Genomic DNA, 24,110 nt, shown 5'->3' with positions numbered 1-24,110 from the left:
CCCCCAAGAGGGCTGGGAGGCCATTGGAGAAGCCCTTCTGAGTTGATGAGGAGAAACTGTTCTCCAGCTCTTGGGACTTCAGGCATTCTTAGGGGCCTGCCTGTTGTTCCTAGGAGGTCCATGTGCTTGAGCTTGTAACCGGAAGGCTGTCTTTCCACCTGCCTACCATTTTCTTTCCTTTCTTTGCTTCTCCTCTGTGCCCATGGGTGATAGATACAGAAGCCAATGGACAGACTTTTCTTAGTTTGTAAGGAGAGGCAATTGTGTGTTCTTATGTCATTCTAGTTTTTTATGAAGCAAGTGAAGTTGACTTGAATTTTTCTTTTCTCTAGTACTGTAAAATCATGCCTCGATCTTTTGGTTAAGTGGCTGCACGTATACCTTAATAACCAGGATTCAGGAACAAAGGCATTTTGTGACGTTGCTCTCCACGGACCATTTTATTCAGCCTGCCAAGCTGTGTTCTACACTTTTGTTTTTAGACACAGGCAGCTTTTAAGTGGAAACCTGAAGGAAGGTCAGTGATGTGGGGTTGATGGATATGAACTGGAATTTCCTTTTAAGCCCCACTTCTAAAAAGATGTGGGGCTTAAAAATAGTTGTATGAACTCTAGTAGGACAGGGTTTTATCACAAGATAAGTAAAATCACTGCTTTTCTTTGTATAAATAAATGGTAAGCGTCTTGGTTAAAGGGGACCTATTTTATATGGGAACATATGTATAACTGATTCACTTTGTTATAAAGCAGAAACTAACACACCATTGTAAAGCAATTATACTCCAATAAAGATATTAAAAAAAAAAGAGGACCTATTTCTTGTAAGCCATTACATTATGCCATTTTTAGTAATTTTTATCAAAATATACATCAAAGAATCTCCTAACAAAAGACACTTAGGCACAAGTTGGTTTGCTTGCCTCTTAGAATAAGTGTGGTGTCTTTCTTTTTAACATAGGAGAGAAGTATATTTATTGGTTCCAAGACAGTAGTATCTACCTAATTTTTCCTTCTACCTCCATAGTTTTTTGTAAACAAACAAACAAAACCCTGAAATACAAACAACTAATGCACACTTGAAAAACATGCTCAACTTTACTGATAACTTAAGACATGTAAGTCTCTCTTGGTTTTGTTGGCTGTCACATTTGACAGATTGTGTGTGTGTGTGTGTGTGTGTGTGTGTGTGTGTGTGTGTGTACATATGGAATTCAAGAAGGAGAAATTCCATATTGTATAATCATTACCTCTAAGGAATGGAGAATCACTGTGTTGTCTCAGCTTTTTAATGATTCCATGATTGTTAGCAGAAATCATCACACAGTCTTTGTTTCCCTCTATACGCTCAGCATGTGCTGAGGTTGCTTATATCTGAGTTCCAAATTGTCATGTAAGGTTATTGCCCACTGGAAATGTATGTTTACTTCCTGAATCTTTAAAAGAATAAACTCTTTTCTTTAGAAAAGTTGGTTTGGTCATAAATACATATGGTTGAGCCTAGTGATATTCTTTGGGCTCTACACTGCGTGACTGTCTACATGGACCTTTAAAGCATTTGTGCAAATACCTCTCTTAAATTTGTTTTTTTTACTGTATAAAATAATAAGTGCTGCTTGGACTATTGTGTTTGTATCTTTTTAAAAAAATATTTTGTTTTTTAATCAAAGGTTTGAGGTACCTTCAAAGTCTAAATTTTGAACGGATAGTGATGAGTCAGCTAAATCCTCTGAAGATTTGCCTGCCCTCGGTAGTTAACTTTTTTGCTGCAATCACAAAGTAAGTTATTTATGCTCTATTTGTGGAAGTTATTTCAAAGTGAATTTATGTTAGTATTATAAAATTCCATTAAATTTCTGTGGAATTATTTAACAAAATTAATAGCAAAAAACATTTAAAAACCAATAACCCAGTACTTGTGGAAAGCACTGCATTGAAGGTATTGTTTTTATACTTTGGTTGCACTGGAAATTGCTACTACTTTTTAATCTGAGGACGATAATTCAGCAGAAGCTTAGGCACTTTGAAATAAGTAAGGCAGCTAGCAAGCTGAGAGGTACAAACCACAGATGTTTATTAGAGTGACTCTCATAATGGTAATAAAAATAGACTGGACATGAGATAAACATCCAACAATAGGAAATTGGTTCGTTGAGGGCCTTGTGGCTACAGCTGATGTGCGTAGCATTTATTGTGTGCCCAGCACAGTTCTGATAAGCACTCTGCATAGAACTCACTTAATCCTCACACAATCCTATGACTGTATTATTAATCCCTATTTATAAATGGCGAGAAGGGGGACACAGAGAGATTGAATGACTTGTGTGGAGTCATGGCTAGACTGTGGCAGAGCTAAGGTTTGAATGCCGGCAGGCCGGCTCCTTCTTAAGCATTCACTGAATTATTTTGCTTCACGTAGCAAGTGAATTGGAGACCTTGGGTATCTTATCCTGATATTGAGGGCAGGATCATAGCTTAAAATCTTTAACAGATTGAGCTATTAGGAGATAAGAATAATTTCTGCATCCCTCAGTCCCCTTTAGACATCTTGTTGCTCTCATTCAGCAGGCTTATTTTTCCTTTGCTGGCCATCTAGTTCAAGGTATTCTCTCTCCCTCAGATCTCAAAAATGGTAGTAAAGAATTAAGATAAGAAACCAATAAGCAACAGTGTCCAGTGGGTGGACGTTTCCAGCACATCGCGGGAAGATAGGAAGCAGCTGGAAGAGTAGAACGGATGGAGCAAAGCAGAGGCAGCTGCCCGTAGAATATTCATGGGGTGGGAGTAGAGGGCTGCAGTTGAGGAGCAGACTGGCCAGAGAGGCTCTAGATCTGGGGTTTGGGGTTAGCATGGACGTTAGGAGTAAGACGTGAGGCTGAGAGCAAGAGGTCGAAATAAAGGTCTGTGTCAAGGAATTTATGTATCATTCTGTAGCTACTGCTTCTGCTATATTGACTCATATAGCTGTATTTTGATTTCGACTGCTGCGTAATGTTCTCATAATTTTAAAACATCGATTCTTTGTTGGGATTTAAGCTGTCTTCCTTTTTCAGTGTGGGTGCATGGTTGTGTGTGTGTCCTGGTACACAGGCACATACTTCTTGTCACCCAGAAGTGCAGTTGCTGGGTTGTAGGAGGTGCACATCTTCACTTCTACCGAATATTGCGAAGTACTCCAGTGTGGTTTGGCCATTTAACACCAAGAGTCAAATGTGATCCTTGGCTAATGGAACAGAAATGAACATACGGTGCTTAAAATAGCAGTAGTGACCTAAGAGCCTGAGAACAGATACCTGAATGAATACCGTGGGAGGGAGGGTGGGAGGGGGAGCGTTGGCAAAGGTGAGCTAAATCTTCCTCTCAAAGAAGTGGCCCAGTGAGTGATTTTTGAAGTTCCTAAGTCATAACCACCAGGGAGTTTGACAACATATGGTCCTGTTGGGCTTTGTTGTTGTTGTTTTTAAAATTAATTAATTAATTAATTTTTGGCTACGCTGGGTCTTTGTTGCTGTGCATGGGCTTTCTCTAGTTGCGGCAAGCGGGGGCTACTCTTCGCTGCAGTGCGAGGGCTTGTCATTGCAGCGGCTTCTCCTGTTGCGGAGCACGGGCTCTAGGCGCATGGGCTTCAGTAGTTGTGGCTCACGGGCTTAGTTGCTCCGCGGCATGTGGGATCTTCCCGGACCAGGGCTCGAACCCATGTCCCCTGCATTGGTAGGTGGATTCTTAACCACTGCGCCACCAGGGAAGTCCTGGTCCTATTGGTTCTTATCGCAAGTTTTTCTGTCCATTTAACTGTGTTCACTCACTATGCCTTTTCTTTTCTTCAGCATTTTCTGAGGTTGTGATTCAGTAAACCCCATGGCTCTCCCTTAGTACCCTCCTTAATTTCTTCAACAGCCAAGTGTCTCCACCAACAACCCATATCTCCTCTCAGTGAATCCTGAATCCCTTTTTCACCAACCCACTAATTCTTACAAACAGTAAAAAATAAGTAAATACAGCTACATAATTTCTGTAAACTAAAAGAATTACCGTGAATGCATTAATTTTTAGTGAGTTCTGCCTGATTAGTAATCTAAGCCCACTCTCATATTCTTAAAGTGATAGCACATATTCTTTCTCCTTTGCTAACTTGTAAATAGTAGGCCCAGAGGACTGTACCCTAAAAGCATTACTTTCTACTTTATGTTATTTTTTTTCTTGTAGTTGTTATGTTCAATAAGATCTATATAGTCGGGGTAGTTGTCACACATGAACGGGCGTGTCCATGCAGAGTAATTCCAGCACATTAATGCCTCTGTCTGTGTTGGTTTTATTCCACAGCAAATACCAGCTTGTTTTCTGCTACACCCTCATTGAGAGGAACAACCGCCAGATGCTGCCAGTTATCCGAAACACTGCTGGGGGGGACTCAGTGCAAACCTGCACGAACCCACTTGACACTTTCTTCCCCTTCGATCCTTGTGTACTGAAGAGGTAGGTACACTTAGACAGTCGACCTTTCGATGGTGAATTTAAATGCGGTGTGTATGTGCCTTTACCAGGATCGGGATTTGGGATTTCTTTGTGGTGAGTGACCCTTCTGGTCGTTGATAGGGTCTCGTGGTCTCCTTGCGTGTTTTCCAGGCCCAGTGTGGAGAAGCCTGTTCAAGGCTGCTGAGGGTCGTGGCACACGAGGGCTTGCAGGTCTCTCCTTCAGTAGGAGCCCAGATTGACACCAAGAGGTTTTTGTTTTTCTTGAAACCTGTTGGTTTAAAAATACAAGAGGCTGGGGATAGAGGTACCTGGATAGGGAGGATGCTGCCTTTTCTTGGCTCATAAATTTCTGCCAAATGACTTGTTCCTTCTTCTAGAGACCACATCCCATACTGTTGCACAGGATAAGCAAATGCCAAGTGATTTATCTGGATGGGTAGTTCTGGAAAACCCCCAGGCCAGTCTTAACTTCAAATGTATATATATATATATATATATATATATATATATATATATATAAGGAAGCAGGATTTCTGCTTATGACAGTTTGTAACTAACAACACAATGATTTGGGATTATCTGGTCCCCCAAGTCTTGGTTGACTGAAACCAGATTGGTCTTTTTACCCAGATTTATTTTTAGTAAATGACTATAGGAATATTAAAAAGGAATTTCCAGAATAATATAATTTCACCTTCATTTGGCATATTATAACTCACTGTTAATCTTTGCAAAGTTGAGAAGTAATTTCACTTGAAAATGAAAAGTTGAGAAACAGTAGGTGTAATACTCCATCTACGTGAGTGGATGAACTCTTACAAAGAAGGAGCCCCGTTAGTTACAGAACCTACATAGGATATTTTTGGACACTATTATTATTTGAGCGATAGTTTTTACTTCTTCATTTTGGGTAATGGGTCTTGTGAGAAAAGAGTTAAATATGTGGTGACCTTTGCTGTAGTATTTAATTTGAGTTTGAAACCTGATCTTCTTGACAGGTCCAAGAAATTCATTGATCCTCTTTATCAGGTATGGGAAGACATGAGTGCAGAAGAGCTTCAGGAGTTTAAGAAACCCATTAAAAAGGTAACTTTATGATTCAACATACTTTCTGGGAATCTCCTATGTGGTTACAGAGCACAGTCAAATAGTTAATAGCAATGTTACACTTGAAAAATACTACATTTGTTCATTCTGCCTTTACAGAATTCCAAGCCCAGGTTGTGTTCTTACGAGAATAGTGTTTGTTTTTTAATGAATTGTTCAAACCAGACACTTCACATGCTGACTTTGGGAAGTGAAGGGTAAATAAAAGTCGGCTTAACACATTTAGATCTCTACCACTTGATCGTTACTACCAAGTAACAGTCTCAGATTTGCTTACTGTTGAAATGTTCCCAGAAGTTAACATTAATTTTGTAGGTTTTCATGAATAGGTGGTGAAGATGCAGGTCTGCAGCATGTCCTCCAGTGCGTGGCCACGGGGCTGAGGCAGCTATTGCCAAAGGAGAAAATTAGAATCCAATAATAAAAAATGTCACCATTTGTTTCTTTGTGGTGCATTCATTTATGTATTAAAAGTCAGCTTTAATGTGCCTGTCTTCTTTTTTATAAGTAATCATTGGAAAGCTCTTTTTAGTTTTATTCTTTCTTTAAATTTTGCGTTTGAGGAGGACGGTCATTCATTCATTCATTCACATTATGTTAGATTGAGCAAGAATGACATATCATGTTACCTGCCCTCGTTGAGCTTAAAATCTGTTCAAAAACAAAAAATCAGACTTTAAACAAACACAACGTGTGATGAGCAGTTGTGCGGACGGTTCATAATAAAGAAGTGTGCATTGGGAAGCGTTCGAAATTAAGATTCTTTTCCTTCACGTTTGTCTTTCCAGAAGTAGCACATTCCTGAGGAAAGGGATTCTTGAAAGCATTTCAAACTGCCACTTGAGATCTTGTTGATAATCTCTGTTCTTTGTGCAGGAGATGGTGGAAGATGAAGAAGATGATTTTTTGAAAGGTGAAGCTGGGATTACACCGAGCTCCTTTGATGCGCATTTCCGCAGTCCTTCAAGCAGTGTGGGCTCCCCACCTGTCTTATACCTGCCAGACCAGTCCCCCATGATCACAAGGATTTGTGATTGAGACTGACATTCCTCCTGTCGTGCCCTTCAGGACCAAGGTTCATACTGTTTGAGCATCGCGTTGAACTAGAGCGAGTACGTGCTTCAGGCATCTCACTTTCAAGTTAGACTTACTCTAATGTCTGAACAGACGTGGTTGGGTTTTTTGTTTTGTTTTTGTTTTTTCTGTTTTGCTCCTGTACAGACAAAAGGAAAAGACAGGGGCTTCCCTGGTGGCGCAGTGGTTGAGAGTCCGCCTGCCGATGCAGGGGACACAGGTTCATGCCCCGGTCCGGGAAGATCCCACATGCCGCGGAGCGGCTGGGCCCGTGAGCCATGGCCGCTGAGCCTGCACGTCCGGAGCCTGTGCTCCGCAGCGGGAGAGGCCACAGCAGTGAGAGGCCCGCGTACTGCAAAAAAAAAAAAAAAAGGAAAAGACAATATCATGTGCAATATTTTACGGTGGAGTTGATGATAAGTGTTGAAAGGTTGGCTCATTTGTTTAATGTATACATTTTTTTGTTACAGCTTTTTGACATAATTATTGTGAAATTTCTAATATCAGCAACAGCCTATTTTAACAGATTGCATTTTTAATGAGGTTTTTGTCAGAGCCATACTTACAGGACTTTGTTGATATGATATCTTTTCACTGAAAAATCCTCAAGGACACTCTTTGAAGTCTTCAGAATGAGTTTCTTTTGGATACGCTGTTTCCCCTCTGCTGTAACTGTATTTGTGTTCCGCGGTTTCAGTGGGGTGCAGAGAAGATAGCAGCAAAGTGTGGGGAGAGGGCCAGGGCTGGTCCTGGATGCTGCAAGTTGGAGCTGGCACTGAAGGAGATCTCCAGGGACTTCAGAAACTAATAAAAGCCTAGAGGGACGAGAGAGGATTTAGAGAAACAGAATCAGACACATCATACATTTGTGAGTGTAAAAATGGGTTTAAAAGAAAAAAGGAGTTCCAGGTAAATGTAATTCACATTGACTGAAGTAGGGTTGGACTTTTATAAAACACAGCTCACAGTGTTTTACCCTGACGCTCCCAGAAGTGCTGTCAGGACTGGAACTACTTGTAGTGGAATGTAGTATTGATCATTGAGAATTTCTTTGTCCAAAAGTAGGGGAAGAGAGGGGATTTTAGGTTATTTGGTGGAATGGTTTTGCTAGCAACAGTAGGTCAGGGTTACAGCTACAGTCCCTGTCTACTGACTGTTCGTACCATGGATGCCAGCTCAGTGAAATCCTCTGGTGAGGCTCTTTTTGTATTTTTATAACTAAACACTGGGAGAGAGGAGTCTAAACAACCTCGCTGTATGATAAATTTGTGCAAGCGCTGCTAGTCATTTTGAAGCTCCTGCATATTTTAGCTTCATTCCTTATTTGTGAAAATGGACACCTTTAAATATATTTATTTTTCTGCCACTTTCCTATTCTTTATTTAAAGGCAAGTGATATTTTCTTGATCACAAATATTTTATAATGAAATACTTTCTCTTTCCTAGGGCTTTGTATGCTCTCATATATTTACATTGATGGCAATGTAGAGTTTGAATTTCAGTCTGTAAATATGTTTTTGGAAAATAGAAATTTTTATTGTTTTAAAAAGTTTTGGGTATTGGTGATTTTCTTTTGGTGACTTGGTGGAAAGTTGTTTGAGAGCCTTTAGGTTCTCTGTTTTTTTAACTGCTGACAAAAAGGTAGGATTTTTGTATAGTGGATAAAATGAGTAATTGAAAATGTGTCTGTAGAAATTAACAGTAAGTGGGGTCTTTGTGAGTTGAGAAGTAGTTTTAATGTAGAAGTATTTAGACAAATAAGTCAAAAATTTCAAAGGAGTTTGAGAAAAAAAATACTGTGAAAATAAAACAATGACATGGTTAATCTGGAACTTTTGTCCTTATGCCAATACAGGGAGGTACCCCAATAAAGAAGCTTCTCATGTAAATGTTCTTTTGACTCCTGTGTTTTTTCTATTTTATATTTATTGATCTACTGTATTAAAGCACCGTTTTGCCATAGAAAACTGCAACTGAGACTTTACTTAATTGATACTATATTAAAGAGGCAAAAGTAATGCCAGTGTGATTGCAAGTACTCAAAAATAATTGCATACTGGTGATGAGAATGGCTTCCAGGTGCATCTGAAGTGTCACTGACTCCTTGATCACACCCAACGGGTCCAAGGAAAACAAACACTTCCAAAAAGTTACATGCTTTTAAGGAACATATGTGCAAAAAAAAAAAGTTGTTTAATCTCCTTGGGAATTATATATGAAAACAGGATTTTCCTATCCCTCTTACTCAAAAGCAGGTTTTCAACTCGGGTAGGAGTTCCAGGGTCCATGATTTTGTTTGTCTGCTATGGGCAGGTCTTCTTTAATGAGAAGTGGCCAATTCATACAAGTGTGAAAGGACCAGTGTCATGAGTGTCAGACCTGTCTTCTCTTTCTAATCAGCTGTGTGACCTTGAGCAAGTTACCTAGCCTCTCTCTGAGCTCCACTTTGAAAATAAAAGTGGAAATTACTAATACCTACTTTATGGTTGTGAGGATTTGATGAAAATGCACGTAAAGTCAGCTGTTTGGTTACCTTGTGAGAAAGTCTAGTTAAGCTGGAAGCATTTTCATGGAAAGGTCTTTACAAGGCAAAGATGTCTTCCGTTTCACCTGTATTACCTACTTAGTACCAACTTAATCTCAACTGGAGGGGAAGGGCCAGAGGGCTCCACCTGCCAGGCAGTGCTTATTACAGCATCCTGTAGACATTCTAATAGTTTTTGCTGTGTGTGAAGTGGGGCCTCTTTTTCGTCCCACCAGTCTTTTGTAAAATTATTTTTGTTAATGTGGAGTTGGATCTATTTGGGTAATATTTCCAAGTTTTAGAATAGCTAAAACTATTTTAAACTCAAATAAGGTGAGAAGTCTCACGCCAGGGTACCTGTCCTCAGTAGGGTCTGTAGGGTATCTTGCTGATCTTTACTCTCAGGGTTCTTAGCCCATCTATGAGTGTCAAGCACCAGGTGTTATTAATGATTTCTGAATGTGTGGAGCTAGCAAACTTTAGGCTCCATTTTCCCAGTTTAAGACAGGTTGTGTTTACTATTAAATACAATCCTATGGCGCAGAACGGCAGGTTCGGAAACTCGGAAAACTTGCTCAAGGTCACTATGGGAAGTGGCACAGCCGGGATATGAACCTAGGCAGGCGGCGACCCCAGAGCCCGCACTCGGGCCAGGTTGGCTGAAATGTGAGCCACGCTTTCAGAACTACATTTCCCAGCGCCCCTAGCGGAGGCGGGGCGCTCCCTCCCGTTTGGACTACGTTTCCCATGGGGCCACGCGCCCCCCCCCCCCCCCATAGATTTCCTCAGCCTCTTGGGGCTGCACCGCTTCCGTCGGACTCCACTTCCCGGTGGCACCCGCGGCTGGGCGCGGCGGCGGGGCGGCCCGAGAGAGAGGGCGAGGGCGAGGGCGAAGGCGAAGGCGAGGGCGGGGGCAGGGGCGGCGGGCGGCCCGCGGCTGAGGAGGCCACCGCCTCCCTGGGCCTGCCGGGGCGGCCGCCTCCGCGATGCCGCTGCTCGTGGAGGGGCGGCGAGTGAGGCTGCCGCAGTCCGCTGGGGACCTCGTCCGAGCCCACCCGCTTCTGGAGGTGAGCAGGGCCCGGGCGGGGGGCTTCGAGGCTGGCCCGAGGGAATCCGCAGGCGGTCCAGAGCCCTCCTCACCCCGCCGCCACCACCCGCTCTCCCCGAATCAGGCTCGAAACTTGGCGCAGCGGAGGTGCTATCGGCACATCCGGAGCCCAGGCCGCCGGCAGCAGAGTTTCTGCCCTCGCTTGAGGCATCTGTGGAGCTTTTACCTTCTTTGGACCTTAGAGGGCATCTGCTGAGGCCCCTCTTTTCCAAAGGAGGGAACGGGGGCCCAGAGAGGTTAGGTGACTTGTCCAGGGTCGCCCAGCACCGCGGCTTGAGGACACCCCGGGACCCCCTTTTTCCAGACAGGGCGGTCCCAATCTCCAATCCGGACTTGGCCCGTTTAGGCAAATCTGGGCAGCGCCCTTGCTCTTTCCCTCGCCGGGGATCCCCACCCGTGGTGAGCGCGGCATCGTCCTTGGGTCCTCAGGAAGCAGGAGGTTTTCTGGGGTGGGCAGGGGCATCCTGGCGGGTCGCCTAGTCTTCTAGACCCGGGATCTGGGGCTCCCGGTTAGTTTCAGTCGGAAGAAAGGGCCCTATTTTCACCCAGCTGGGGCGTGTTGAGGAACCACACCCTATGGAAGGGTTTTTTGTTTTGTTTCCTGCTTTTGTCCTTAGATGGACCTCTGAACCCTTAGTCCAAGCTTATGCAGAGACTGTTTAGAAAAGGGTTCTTACTGTAAAAAAAAAAAAAAAAAAAAAATCCGAACCAAACCTCCCACTTGCCCCAGATCCAGTTAAGGGGAAATCAACCATTTCATTGATTTAAGAGATTCATGTTGAGCCTCTAATGTACGTTGCCTATGGTGTTTGCCTCTTTCCCCACAATCAGGACATTTATAGGGTGGGGATGTTTTTTAATCACAGGGTGGCTCAAATACCATGACTGTTAATTAAGTGCCATAAAGGGAAAAAAAAATGCCCCTTTTCACTCTGCAGAGTGAAGCCGGGGAACCAGATTGAGTCTGTAGGCTTAGGGAAGGTATTTTTGGGTTTTCTTTTGTAACAGTTGCAGGGTGATTTTGTCTGCATGCTTGTTTTGTTTATTTTCCTTTGGTCTCGCCCCCAGAATGTAAGCTTCCTGAAGGCAGACAGTGTGTCTTTGTATCCTCAGAGCCTAGGGCAGTCCCTGTCAGTGAATCTGTGCTTTGTAAATATTTGTTCCACAAATGTCTGAGCAGAATGACCCCTGAAAATGACCCAAAAGATGAGGCGGGGGGGGGGGGGGGGTGTTACTGACAGGGAAAAGAGGACAACTCTGTGTGGTTCTCAACTTGCATTTCAAGAAAACAGTAGTGATATTAGCCAACACATATGGGGCACCTAGCAGACACTAGGTTAAGTGTTAAATACTTTCCTTGTACTGTGTCACTGCCACACCATGAACTGGTGTAGTTGGGAGTACGACTCACCAAGGGAGAAAAATTGCAGCTGCCTAAAGAATATAGGTGGCACCCTATTTTTACGTCTGCTTGAAATTTTCTATGATAAAAAGTTAGATCAGTGTCCAAGGCAGCCCCCTAAGTGTGTAGAGAGGGGGGAATGAGATGAGATACCAGGGCGGCTGGACCCCTAGAAGGAAGGTTTGGCCTCTCTGGGGAGACGTGGCCTAGAAATGCTGTGTAGTGGGGACCAGTTTGCCTTACAGGAACGGGGGGGGGCGGGGGTGGGGGCACTTCCATCTCGGCAGCCTAAGGGAAGAGGGGGAGGGCATTCTAGCTGAGCAAGCTGGACTGTGCCCCGTGGCCCCTGGGCGGGAGGGGAAGGGCCCCGAAGGCGGGTGGACTGGCCCGTTTCCCTGGCAGAGAGGGCAGGAGGGGCAGAGTGGAAGATAAGCTGGGAGGGGTAGGTCGTACCTACGTGGCAGGGGTTTAGATGGATCTTTCAGCAGACATGCAGTGTGGAGAAATGAAAGGTTTAATTATTTTTTTAAATAACAAGTAGTGTTCCCTTGGTAAGAAAATAGAAATTATAAATCTCAAAAAGAAGAAAAAAGAATCTGTGACCACAACCATGCTTCACATTTTGCTATACTTTTTTACATGATAGCGTTACTATATATTCTGTTCTATAATGTGTCTTTTTCATGTGACTGTAGGTTGTGAGTATGCAGTAGCAGCACTTACAAGCCTGTCCATAGCTATGCTTAGCATAGGATAATAGTAACAACAGCAACAATGATAGCAATGCCGTGGAACTTGCTGAGCATCCCAGCCCTAGGAAGCAGGTACTGCTCCTGTTCCCATTTTACAGATGGGGACTCTGAGGCACAGAGGGTGGAGTAAATTGCCCAAGATCCCACATCCTGTGAGTGGTGAAGCCTGGATCACAACCCAGGTGGTCCGCCTTTGCCTCTAGAGCAGCAGTGCTCAATATGTTAGCCACTGGCTGCATGTGGCGATTTACATTTAAGTTAATTAAAATTTAATAAAATTTAAAAATCAGCTCCTCAGTCACAGTAGCCGCGTTTCAAGTGCTCGACAGCCACGTGTGGCCAGTGGCTGCTGTATGAGACAGGGCAGGTACAGATCCTTGCCATCGCTGCAGCAAGCGCCTTTGGGCGGTGCTGTGTAGAGCCTTTGTTCTTAACCAGTCACTGGATGCTCAGGAACTGGTCCTGCGGCCTCTTGAGAAACAGTCCCATGGAATTCCACGTAACTTCGTTCCTGCCTTTAAGCATGCGCAATATTTATGCTCTTTCCCCATTAGGAACGTTCACAGAGCTAAATCTCTATAAACCCCTGTAATTATTCCTCAGAAGGGTTTTTTTGAGCAGAAAAGCGGGGTCAGGACAGGGGACCAGAGGTGGGGAATGGTGACAGCCACCCCCTACAGACCTGCTGTCAGTTAATCCTCCCGCAGCCTAAGGAGTGGCCGTCATCAGCCCCGTTTCCCAGAGGAGGGGACGGAGCACCGAAGCTCAGCCTAATGCCCAGGTCACTGGCTCAGGGAGAGGCCCCCGGGCACTATATTGTAGGAATTTAGGTGTAAGGGAAGAAAGGACTGAAATGAGGTAGCGCCCGAGGGGTGGGAGGAAGGCTCAGTTCTGAGGGCTGCGCCTGGCGGCACTCTCATACTTGCTCTCCCGTTTTCTTCAAATTTCAGTGTCACTCATAAGTAGCTTTCTGGGGACACAGCCACGGCCACTTGTCATGTGTCGTCTATGCTGCTTTCACGCTGAGGAGCTGAGACCGCACGGTCTGCAAAGCCCAGGATACTTATTGTCTGGCCCTTTCCTGAAACAAGTGTACTGACCCCTGCGTTAAGAGAACAGTGCCATCCGATAGGGATTGGGAAATGAGGATGAGCCGTAGCAGGGAGAGACTGAGGGAAAAGATATTTTTTCGTGAATCTGAGCGTCCAGCGAATAAAAAAAGTTCAGAAAAAGTTCAGAAAACGACTGCTTTTATTTCAGAAAGGATGCGAGTTTATAAAGTAGGACTGTGTGTTTTTCCACAGAGGAGAACTTTGGCTAACCTTTTTTCATTTTTTAAAGTGAAAGACGAAAGCAACGTTGCTGTTTTCACTTTCTGGCCATTCTCTCTCCTGATAATTTGTGCTTCTGTTTCTCTGGGAAATAGTAGGAGCTGTGTCGATGAGAGACATTGTGATTTTTGGTCTTGGGCACGCAAGTGATAATTCATTTCTCAGAAATAGCTTTGCTTTTGGGTGGTGACCAAGTTGTGAAAATAAGTGGTAAAAATTTGCCGTGACTTCTCCCTCCCCCTCCCCAAAAAGAACAAAAAGAGGTAAGTATTAAAGGAATAATAAAAAGGAAATTCTGCATTCTCCTTTATCTTATCTTGAATTAAGGTGAGAAATGGCGTGAAAATGAAAAGTGCTTACTGCTATGAGGTGTTGTGAGTTTTTGCACAATTGGCTGCATCTCTTTCTCCCAGACTCAGCCGTCCGATCACACACTGCACTTCACTCAGTCCTTAGTTCCTTTCTTCTTTAAAAAATTTTTTTTATTGAAGTATAGTTGATTTATACTGTTAATTTCTGCTGTACAGCAAAGTGATTCAGTTATATATATACTCTTTCATATTCTTTTACATTATGGTTTATTACAGGATATTGAATATAGTTCCTTGTGCTGTACTGTAGGACCTTGTTGTTTATCTATCCTATATATAATAGTTTGCATCTGCTAATCCCAACTTAGTTCCTTTCTTAAGTGGAGGGGCCAGTCTCACTATAACTGCTGCCTTGCTTCCAATTAATGAAAGTTTATTAAAAGAGAACCCTCTAGAACTCGTCAAGTGTATTGTCATGTTTTTTTACATCTCTTGTATTTTGTTAAGTAAGCAAGTACTAACCTAAATTAGCACCAACAGTGAGGAATGGCCAGAAGCCAGTATAAGACCATAAAAATATTTCCTGGTCTAGACAGTACACAAGCTCTGTATTTGCACACGTGGTTAGGAAATTGTTTATTGAGGAGTTTATTTGTTGCAAGTAAGAAGAAAATTATGAAACATTTTAGTGATGCCTCAATTTGATGTTTTTGAAGAAAAAAAAGTTTAGTTCTCATGAAAGAATTAACCACCTGAGTTTTTTCCCCCCAGGCTTACTAATAATTTATACAAATATTCAATTAGTCAGAATTTTCACACCTAATATTAACCTGTCTTTTCATAAATTTGCTTATTTATGAGGGCTCCTTTTTGGTTTTCTACTTTAGTAACATAATTACATCATAAGACATTTGGAGAATAGAGCGACAGTTAAATGACTTGTGTTTGCCCTGTTCTAACACAATCATGGTTATATTGGTGAATTTCCTTCCAGTATTTTTCCCTATATGTGGCGACATTTTTAGCATTGTTGTATTAACAGCATATTTGCAGCTTAAATTTTTTTACTTGAATCTTGCTCTTCAGTTTATATTTCCAAGCTCTTTTCCCATAGTCTTCATTTTTTCATGTCTGTGCAGTTAGCAGTTGTGAGTTGGTTCTGCATAATTTACTTGCCTTTTCTGTGGTTGTCCCCAGCTTTGTGCCATTCTCGATAACACAGGGATTGAGTGCATTTTAGGTTATTTCCACAGTACAGATTTCCAGAGGTGGGAATTACTAGATTAGGAGACAGGTAAGGTCTGGATCCCTCCTCCTCTTTAAAGAAAGTGAAGGTCTGTGATTTCTGAGCCACCCAATCCACTAGTCCATATGATCTGATTCTCTTTACAATTGTAAAGAATGGGGAAAGATTTTTGCATCTTATTTCATAGGTACTAGGGTCTTGTTCTATAGGGTGAAAAAAGAACAGAACTTCCTTGTTTCCTTCACATTGTTCCACATGGTAGTTACTGCTGCTGCCTTTTTATTTTAGCTTTTCTGTCAGATAATACACACACCTCAGACCTCACAAGTGTGTGTTTCCCACGTAGGGCACACTTTGGCTCTCTCCACCTCTCTAGTCACTCAATCCTCACTAATTTCCATCACTATTTTATTTTTTTTTTTAATTAAACAGGAAAGAGCCAGACTTCTCAGAGGTCAGTCTGTTCAACAAGTGGGACCCCAGGGCCTTCTGTATGTTCAGCAAAGAGAGCTTGCAGTGACCTCCCCAAAGGATGGTAGGTTAGGAAGCAGTGAATTGGGCGTTATCCCCAAAGGCTATTGGATATTTTATTTTATTTCTTTTTTAAACAGGCTCCATCTCCATTCTGGGTTCTGATGATGCCACCACTTGTCACATTGTGGTCCTGAGGCACACAGGTATGATGAGAGAGATGAAGGAAACCGTTAACTTAAACGGACCCGACACGTGGGACCATGAATTTCTCGATTTGCGTTTCCTGGCTCCGCTTACCTCTTCTCCATCTGCATGGCCCCTCCCTGTGGCCCTGGTCAGATGGGTTGGCTGGGCAGCCCAGACGTCTCTATTTTTCCTTTTACAGGCTGTTCAAAGATGAGGCGGTCCGAATGGACAGGCGTAGACCTGGCCTGCTGCCCGAGTTCTCATCGGGAATAACATGAGTCGTTTCACCCTTGTTCTTCAGGTAATGGGGCTACCTGCTTGACACATTGTGACGGAACTGACACCAAAGCTGAGGTCCCCTTGATCATGAACTCCATAAAATCCTTTTCCGACCACACTCAATGTGGAAGGTGAGCTCCACGCTACTCTGTTTTGTGATATTGGGAACTTGACACCATCACATAGAGGGAACAGCCGTGGCAGCTGTTCCAGCAACGTGGCCTGTCACCAGCACAGTGGCCGCCTGGTCCCCCTGGAGCAGAGCGTGGCCCAGCGTCGGCCCCTCGTCAGTAGTTGCTGAGGGAGTGAATGGGTGGCGGGTACGAGGGGAGGTTTGACTTTGAATCTGTAGTTCTGTTCTCAGTAATGTCCTCTTAGATGTCCGTTTTGCGGACATTGCCTTGTTACATCCCAGCGGTGGAATCTCTTCATTCTTTCAGCAGTTGTTTGTTGAATGTTTCCTGTGAACTAGAACTTGTTTTAGGGACATAGCAGTGAATGGAGTAGACAAACCCTGCCCCCGCGGGGCTCATATTCCATAGCAAGGAGATGTCAGCAAAACAGGATTTTAACGGTGGACAGGGCTCTGAGGAAAACAGGGCTGGGGAGGAGCCGGAGATGGCCGGGAGGAAGGGGGTGCAGTTCTCAGTGTCATGGATTCTGTATGACAGCTGACGCCTGCCCTGGGTGTCCACCACAGCGCCCAACCCTCTCACCGGTGACAGAAAGCATGACCACCTGTTTCACATGTGCGGCCCCGAGATTCTGCTTCCCAGAGTCACAGGGTTAGTTAAACGGGAGGCCCATGACCCCAGCCTGGCTGTCTGGCTGGTACTCACGCCTGTCCTCTCCCCTTTCTCTCTCGTTGGCGGGCCTGGCAGGCATCTCATCTTATTTGAAGTCTAAGGCAGCAGTTCATTTGAATGAACTAGTCATATGCAAGTTCTTAGAATTCCAGGGCTTTAAAAGACCAGCCTCTCTGTTCTGAGTTTCACTAATGTAACACAGAACAGTTTTAAAATTTAACTCTTCTCCTGCCAGGTCTGCGACAGGCTGGGCCAGCCTCACGGCTTTGTGGCTTGTGCAGTCGCCAGACTGCTGGGCCCTCCAGGTTACGTAGCCGGACTGGGCCATGGGCCCAACTCCGTGATTCTCAGCACACAGTTGTGAGATAGAAGATGTCATGAGGCGACTTGATGCTTTGCCCTGTGCTGCTGATGCAGAAGATTCTGGTTTATTCCTCAGGAGGATTTCGTCTGTCAGTAGAAGGGATGTGAAATACGGCCACACTTTCCCAAGCTCTGGTTGCCAGGTTGTCATAGGCTGAGGACCAGGGGTTAGCAGAGAAGTGTGCATGGGGCACTCAGGGTTAACAAAGTTAGTGTGGTCTTTCCAGCTGTAGGGCTTCCTACCTGGAGCTTTGCTGTGCATGGTGACTCCCTTAGGGAGTAGGCAAGGCTTCCCAAACTTATTTAACCCCAAGAACACTTTTTTCTGTTTCATGAGGCCAGTGTTCAGGGGAACACACTTTGGGAAAAGCTGGTGTTGTAGATAAGCATGTGCTTTAGACACAGACGCAGTTTCCTTCTCTGTGAAACGGAGATGCAAACCCATCTCTCCACGACGCTGGGTGGTAGAGAAGACGGCGTCTGTGCAGGGAAGGTGTCAGTCCCGCCCTTCCCAGTTCTGCACCCCAGGTCCTCTTAGGCTGAGACTTTTAAGAGGTTTTGGAAGCATCCCGCTCGGGGCAGGTCCATTGTGTGACATGGTTGTCTTCTTCCAGAGCAGCCTTTTTCACCCTGTGCCTCGAGGTGGCATCATGTTGGTGTTAAGACACAGCTCCGCTCGGCCCCCAGGCACCCGGGCAGGGTCCCAGTGTGCCGCATGGGTTCTTGTGCATGTGCTGAGGTGTAAACGGGGCCCGGGAGCCGAGAGCTAAAGTTCACAGCAGACCCAGCACATGCTGTCCCGTGCTGTTCGGCCTCTGACCACCTCCTGTCTCTTTGCCAGGCTGGAAGTGCACCTCGTGGGCGGCTTCAGTGATGACAGGCAGTTGTCACAAAAACTGACTCATCAGCTTCTTAGTAAGTTCACTTTCTTCCTCAAATTTGATAAAAATATGTATCTATTTTTGCTTAGATAAAAATCCCAATTAGTACAGAACCCAATTAGTATCTATTTTTGCTTAGATAAAAATCCCAATTAGTACAAAATCCCAATTATTAGTACAGTACAAAGGGGTGCACCTGCTTGGAGCCACACAAACTGCTCAGCTTGGAATCTTCCATAAAGACAGGATAGCAAAGAGCTAAATGCTTAGAGGTAATGGGATGGGGACAAGATTTTCTTTCAAAATAGCAGGTGATGCATCCCAAAATAGCAAGTGCTGTGAATTGTTTGAAAACAAGAACCACCTTCTGGGCAGAAATGTCCATTTTAATCTGAAAAGAATTAAAACCCCGATAAAAGCCGATTTTTCCCCTGTTAAATTAGCAAATATTAAAAAAAAAAAAAAGATGTTCTTTGATTAACCATGAGGCAGCGAGGTGGGTGTATTCCTGCAGCACTGGAACATACTTTGGTGTAACCTGTCAGGAAAGCCATTTGGCATCATGGTCCATCATGGACCCAGTAATTCCCCTTCTGGGAATGTATTATAAGAAAATAATCTGAAATGTACACAGAGATTTATGCCCAAAGATGGGCAGTAGAATGTTATTTACAATTGGAAATAATCTAATGTCCATTAGTAGAGGAACAGTTATATAGCCATTAAAAAATAATACTTATGAAGAGGTTTGAATTACATGAGAAAATACATATGTACAAAACAATCAGGATATAAAATTGTCTACATCTGAGCTCAGCTGTGCATGGACAAATATGGCAGGAAACATACGAATGTTAACTGCTAGGATTATGGCCATTAAAAGCCCATACACTTATATCTTTAAAAACCCACATATTCTTTCCACTCTGCTGTATTTTCCAAATTTTTCATAATGATCAATTTTTTTATGACTGATAATCAGGAAAAAAAAGTTATTTAGGAAAAGGGTAAAAATCTTATGAATTTGTCCCCCCAGCCTCTCAGAATGGAGAGAAGAATGGAAAGCCTTGGTCGAAGTTTCCTTTGAGCTTGAGGCTAGGAGCACATCTGTCCCTTGGCAGGCAGGGTTCTGGGCATCAGCTCATGTGGATCTGACCTCTGATAAGAGGCCAGGTTGTGACCGGAAGGCTAGTGGATCCGACTCTCTGTCCCCTTCTTGACTTGTTCAGCATATGCTCTGCTAATTAAAGGAACTTTTTTTTTTTTAATTGTGTGTCAAATGCCTGAAATCTTTTGAATACTGCACACAGCTCAGAACTGGCTTACATATTGGCAGATGGATTTTGTTTTTTTTGTTTTTGTTTTAGTATTTATTTTTTTTAGGCTGTGCCGGCTTAGTTGCGGCACTCAGGATCTTCCTTGTGGCACGCGGGATCTTTTTAGTTGCAGCAGCATGTGGGATCTTCTTTTAGTTGCAGCGTGAGGACTCTTAGTTGCAGCATGCACGTGGGATCTTGTTCCCAGACCAGGGATCGAACCCAGGCCCCCTGCATTGGGAGCGAGGAGTCTTACCCACTGGACCGCCAGGGAAGTCCCTAAAGGAACTTGTTTGACATCAGTTTTTAAATTCTCATCGTAGGTGAATTTGACAGACAGGAAGATGACATTCACTTGGTGACATTATGTGTGACAGGTAAGTTCTGCCATCTTTCCCAAAGCAAAGCTGTAGATTTCGGGGATGTTTTGCCCTTGCTCTTAAAGCAGGACCCAGCATCCGTGCCTCAGTCGCAGACGGCACTGTTTGTCAAATGCTTTGATGCCCTCTGGCTTTTCCCATATCTTCTGGGATGGCCTTCCCCGCCCTTCCCACTCCAAATCCTGCTCAACCTCAGTTGAGATCCTGACCCACCCCCTTGAGTGCAACTCCTCTGTCCTTCCTTGGGATTCTCAGCAGTCTGCTCTGTACTCCTGGGAAGGTGGAGGGGCCAGATCCCGGAGAGGAGCTGCCGCCACGCGTGTAGGCGGCTGGGAGGCCCAGACTCTGGAGAGGCGGTTTGTTCGCTATAACCTTACTGCTCTGGGGCTCAGCAGGGAAACAGGGACACAGTCCCTTTCATGTTCTGATTTCCCCCCCTTTTGCAGTGGGGACTCCTCCTTGGCCTTTATTTATGGAAAATAAAAGCGATTGTTGGTATTTATTAAAAATTGATCTTAAAATTTCTTTTTTTTACGTGTTAGAATTAAATGACCGGGAAGAAAATGAAAACCACTTTCCAGTAATTTATGGCATTGGTAAGTAGCATGTTGATCGGAGGGTTTATTGGTCTCACACTGACAAGACAAGCTCCGGTTAAATGCCGATTCCACCAGCTAATAAGCCCGTTGCTGTCGGTGTGTCACAGCCTTAGGTTCTGATCCTGACTTCTCGGTGTATTTGCTGGGAAAGAAGCTTACCTTCTCTAACCTTTATCTACAAAATAGAGAAAACATCCACATCCTAAGGCTGTGAAAAGAAACAGGGTAGCAAATATAAAGTGTAGGCATCACCCCCATTAGGAGAAAGCTGAATGTCAGTGGTCTCTGCTCCCCCAAGAGGCCTCTCTGCTTTTTTCCAGCCGGTGCTCTGGGGGCTGGAGCAGGGCATTTGAATTTGAATCTTAGGGATTCAGTCGAATCCCTAAGAAGATTCAGTTGAATCTTCTTCCCTTCTTAGGGAACTAATTAAGGTTTTGATTGAGAACAAAGATCCTACAAAGGAAAGTGTGCAACCACCAGGCTAAAGAAAACCCAGAACTTTCCTCCCTCCTGTAACAGCCCCGAGGACTCCCAAGGCTGTAATAGGGTGAGCCTGCCTGTCTCTACAGAGGGCTCCTGCCATATCTGTGATATTTATTTGGCTGGGCGTTCACTGCTTTATTCTCTATACTTTGTATGTCTGAAATAGTAAAAACCAACAGACAAACACCAGATTTGGCCCCAGTCCCAGGCCATGTTCGCAGCCGTGTTTGGTCACAGGGCTGACCAGCGAGGCTTTGCCACGCACTGCCTGAAGAGATGGTGCGCCTCCTGTGGGGGGGGCCCTTGGTTTGGAACCAGGTCTTACCTAGTCCAGCTCAGGCCTCAGCTCTTCTCAGCGAGATGCTTGGCTAAAGGGTTGCATTATCCCTTTCCAGGAAGGTAGATGCTACAGACACCTAAGAGTAACTTTGTTCAGTTTCCACTCTTTTCTCTCTGAGGGAGACTCATCCATATTCTATTACATGTGGTGGTAGAAGTGTGAGACTGTGCCAGCCCTTGTGGCTTTTGTCAGGGAAGTCATCCTGTTGTCCCTCACAGCTGTCAACATCAAAACCTCGGAGATCTACAGAGCCTCCTTCCAAGACCGAGGTCCAGAGGAGGAGCTACGTGCCGCACGAGCTTTAACAGGAGGACCAGTGAGTTTGATTATCATCTTTGTGTTACAGGGTTAAGGAAAAAAGGGGGGCATCAAACTCCAAAGTCTTAAGTTTTATAGACCTTAGAAATGAAAAGTTTGTCACTTCTTTAAAGCTGTACATGATCAGGAACCATCACGAACACGTCACGTAGAATAATAATGAACGTTTTCAATTATAAGCTCAAGACCCCAGTTCTCTGCCGTGAAGATGTTGGGGAGGTATGTGAACACCCAGCACCCAGATCCAAAGAGAACGAGCCCCTTTTACTTTGTAAGGACTTTACCAGTGAAGCTGCTGCAGAGAAAGGCGAGCTAAGGGGGAAGAAGAGCCTTCTCCCCTCTGCACCTCAGGATCACACTCTCCTCCGGACCAAGTAACTGAAGACCAGTTTGCTGGGATGAATTGATTAACCCCCAAAATAATCAAATCACTTTAGGAGTCTGATTGCTTTAGGGTGCTTTTTAATTAAGTAACACCTTCATTTTAAAAGTTAGAAAAATAAAAACCTAAGACTTACACATTGAGGAATGGGTGAAAGAATCCTTTTAAAATGCTTAAAGTGAAAAAAATAGAAATCGCATTCAGAGCACCCAAAAGAAATCTGCTCACTTATGAAATACTGCCACTTTCATTGGAAATGTCTGGATTCAATGGTCTGTTCTGCCAACCCTTTGACATTGTTAGGGTTCCTTTTGCAGCCTCTCAAGTAGCATAACAGCCTTGATTTAGCTAAGATTCAGGACATATTTCAGTCTCAGTAACCAAAATTGAACATTGCTGGTGAAGCTGAAAACTACCATTGGCACATTTGAGAATTCAGGGAATTGATCATTTGGCAAATTAACATTTTTACAAATTGGTTTTCCCCTTCTTCTGATGGGGCAATGGCATGTGTACTTTTAAGTTTCAAGGTTACTCGGGGTGTGAATAATGAGGCAGTGTTTCATGTAGCATTGAGGAGTGTGGACTTCAGTCAGACACACCTGGGTCTGGGCCTGGCCCTAACTCTTACGGACATGTGACCATGGGCAACGGGCCCGTCTCTCTGAGCCTCGGGTTTCCAACCAAAATGGGAAAAATGCCATCTTCCTGCAGGACTGTTGTCAGAACTAAACAAAGTAATGTCTGTTTCCCACAAAGTGTAGTACCAGAGAGGTGGAAAGTATTCAGTAAGTAGCAGCTTCTGTTACTTATGAGACAAAAATTGAAAGAAGCTTATCATCCAGACAAATGCCTTAATTTCAAGACTACACTGGAGCTTGCATTAAAGGTAGGGTTTAAGCTGATAACATTCCTTAAATTCTATCCTTGAAACGTTCTTTTTTAGATGATTAGTATTTACGATGCAGAGACAGAACAACTTCGTATAGGACCATATTCCTGGATGCCATTTCCCCATGTGGATTTCTGGTTGCAGCAAGATGATAAGCAAATACTAGAGGTGAGAATTTACAGGTTGGGTAAATCTTAAATCTGTGGACCTTGGTTTCCTCATCTGTAAGGAAAAAAAAAAGGGATTAGACTAGATAACAGCAGCTTTTCCTTCAGTGTTTGGAGGATGCCATTGGCAGACCCTGTTTAGCTGCTGTGTCAGTCAGGGTAAGTGGAGTCCTGGATGGACATCTACACAGGGCAGCAGTAGGCAACCAACTGTTTTGTTCTCATTAACCCAGGACACCTTGTTTCTTATGTAATTTTACAAATTACATATATATATATATATATATATATATATTGATCTGAGAACAGCCTGATTAATGTTTAAGGAGCAGAGAGAGACTCTGACATCTTTATCAAAGTAGGGAACAGAGCAGGGTTCTTCTCTCATGCCCCAAATCTTGTTTGTTTTTCCAGAACCTTTCCACGTCACCTCTGGCTGAGCCCCCCCACTTTGTTAAACATATTAGATCTACCTTGATGTTTTTAAAGAAATACCCTTCTCCGGCTAACACGCTGTTTCTTGGAAATAAGGCTCTACTCTACAAAAAAAATGAAGATGGCTTATGGGAAAAGATCTCTTCTCCAGGAAGCTAAAAATAAATAGGAATTACCAAAGAAAGCAACTTTTTGGCATGACAAAAGACCACTGGTGGAGGTAGGAAAGAATATCCATTCTACATCCATTCAGTCTTAGGTCTCTTTCCTTGCTCCGTGTTTTTCAAATGACTTTAAAATAAAATCTTATTTTGGCAAAGGCATTTGTTTAGGTTTACTTTTTGGTTAGTAATGAGAGGCAGAAGAGAAGCCAGCTTTCTCACTGTGCTATAAGCAGCTATTTCAGATACTTGGGTAAGTCTAATTCTGCTAAATTAGTGAATAAGGGAAAAACTGTCATCTATTTTGTTTAAAAGAACTAT

At 43.7% G+C, this 24,110-nt stretch overlaps 3 protein-coding genes across 17 annotated transcripts in view; 2 read left to right on the top strand and 1 right to left on the bottom strand.

Moving 5' to 3' along the window:
• RRN3 (RRN3 homolog, RNA polymerase I transcription factor) overlaps positions 1-8,546 on the top strand; it is a 28,428-nt gene extending 19,882 nt beyond the window's left edge. For 5 of the 8 annotated variants that reach the window (XM_073792283.1, XM_004312240.4, XM_073792284.1 and 2 more), the window contains 5 exons: positions 333-517; positions 1,667-1,775; positions 4,320-4,472; positions 5,471-5,558; positions 6,456-8,546. In XM_073792283.1, coding sequence (XP_073648384.1) covers positions 333-517; positions 1,667-1,775; positions 4,320-4,472; positions 5,471-5,558; positions 6,456-6,617 — 697 coding nt within the window. In that variant the 3' untranslated portion in view covers positions 6,618-8,546. Of the gene's footprint in view, positions 1-332; positions 518-1,666; positions 1,776-4,319; positions 4,473-4,622; positions 4,721-5,470; positions 5,559-6,455 lie in introns of those variants that run through there. The other 3 variants (XR_002175074.3, XR_004522021.2, XM_019928663.3) reach the window with 3 other exon arrangements.
• A 1,502-nt stretch (positions 8,547-10,048) lies between these two features.
• NTAN1 (N-terminal asparagine amidase) lies at positions 10,049-23,951 on the top strand. 5 transcript variants are annotated; one of them, XM_004312241.4, is made up of 10 exons: positions 10,049-10,244; positions 15,760-15,862; positions 15,939-16,004; positions 16,289-16,397; positions 18,277-18,350; positions 19,956-20,009; positions 20,555-20,608; positions 21,653-21,750; positions 23,081-23,194; positions 23,608-23,951. In XM_004312241.4, exons 1-10 carry the CDS (start codon positions 10,164-10,166, stop codon positions 23,785-23,787), a joined length of 933 nt encoding a protein of 310 aa, XP_004312289.1. In that variant the 5' UTR covers positions 10,049-10,163; the 3' UTR covers positions 23,788-23,951. The 5 variants fall into 5 exon arrangements, with proteins under 5 accessions (XP_004312289.1, XP_019784217.1, XP_019784219.1 ...); XM_019928658.3 differs by lacking the exon at positions 15,939-16,004; XM_019928659.2 differs by lacking the exon at positions 15,760-15,862 and having other exon boundaries at positions 10,103-10,244.
• PDXDC1 (pyridoxal dependent decarboxylase domain containing 1) overlaps positions 22,198-24,110 on the bottom strand; it is a 50,974-nt gene continuing 49,061 nt past the window's right edge. For all 4 annotated transcript variants that reach the window (XR_012326099.1, XM_019928651.3, XM_019928654.3 and 1 more), the window contains one exon: positions 22,198-23,248. Coding sequence is in view for 3 of the 4 variants with exons in the window: in XM_019928651.3 (XP_019784210.2) it covers positions 23,189-23,248 (60 nt within the window). In the remaining variant the exon portion in view is untranslated. The remainder of the gene's footprint in view (positions 23,249-24,110) is intronic.

The sequence above is a fragment of the Tursiops truncatus genome, chromosome 15, assembly GCF_011762595.2.
Source record: "Tursiops truncatus isolate mTurTru1 chromosome 15, mTurTru1.mat.Y, whole genome shotgun sequence".
Lineage (NCBI taxonomy): Eukaryota > Metazoa > Chordata > Mammalia > Artiodactyla > Delphinidae > Tursiops > Tursiops truncatus.
This window is presented reverse-complemented; position numbering and strand designations above follow the sequence as displayed.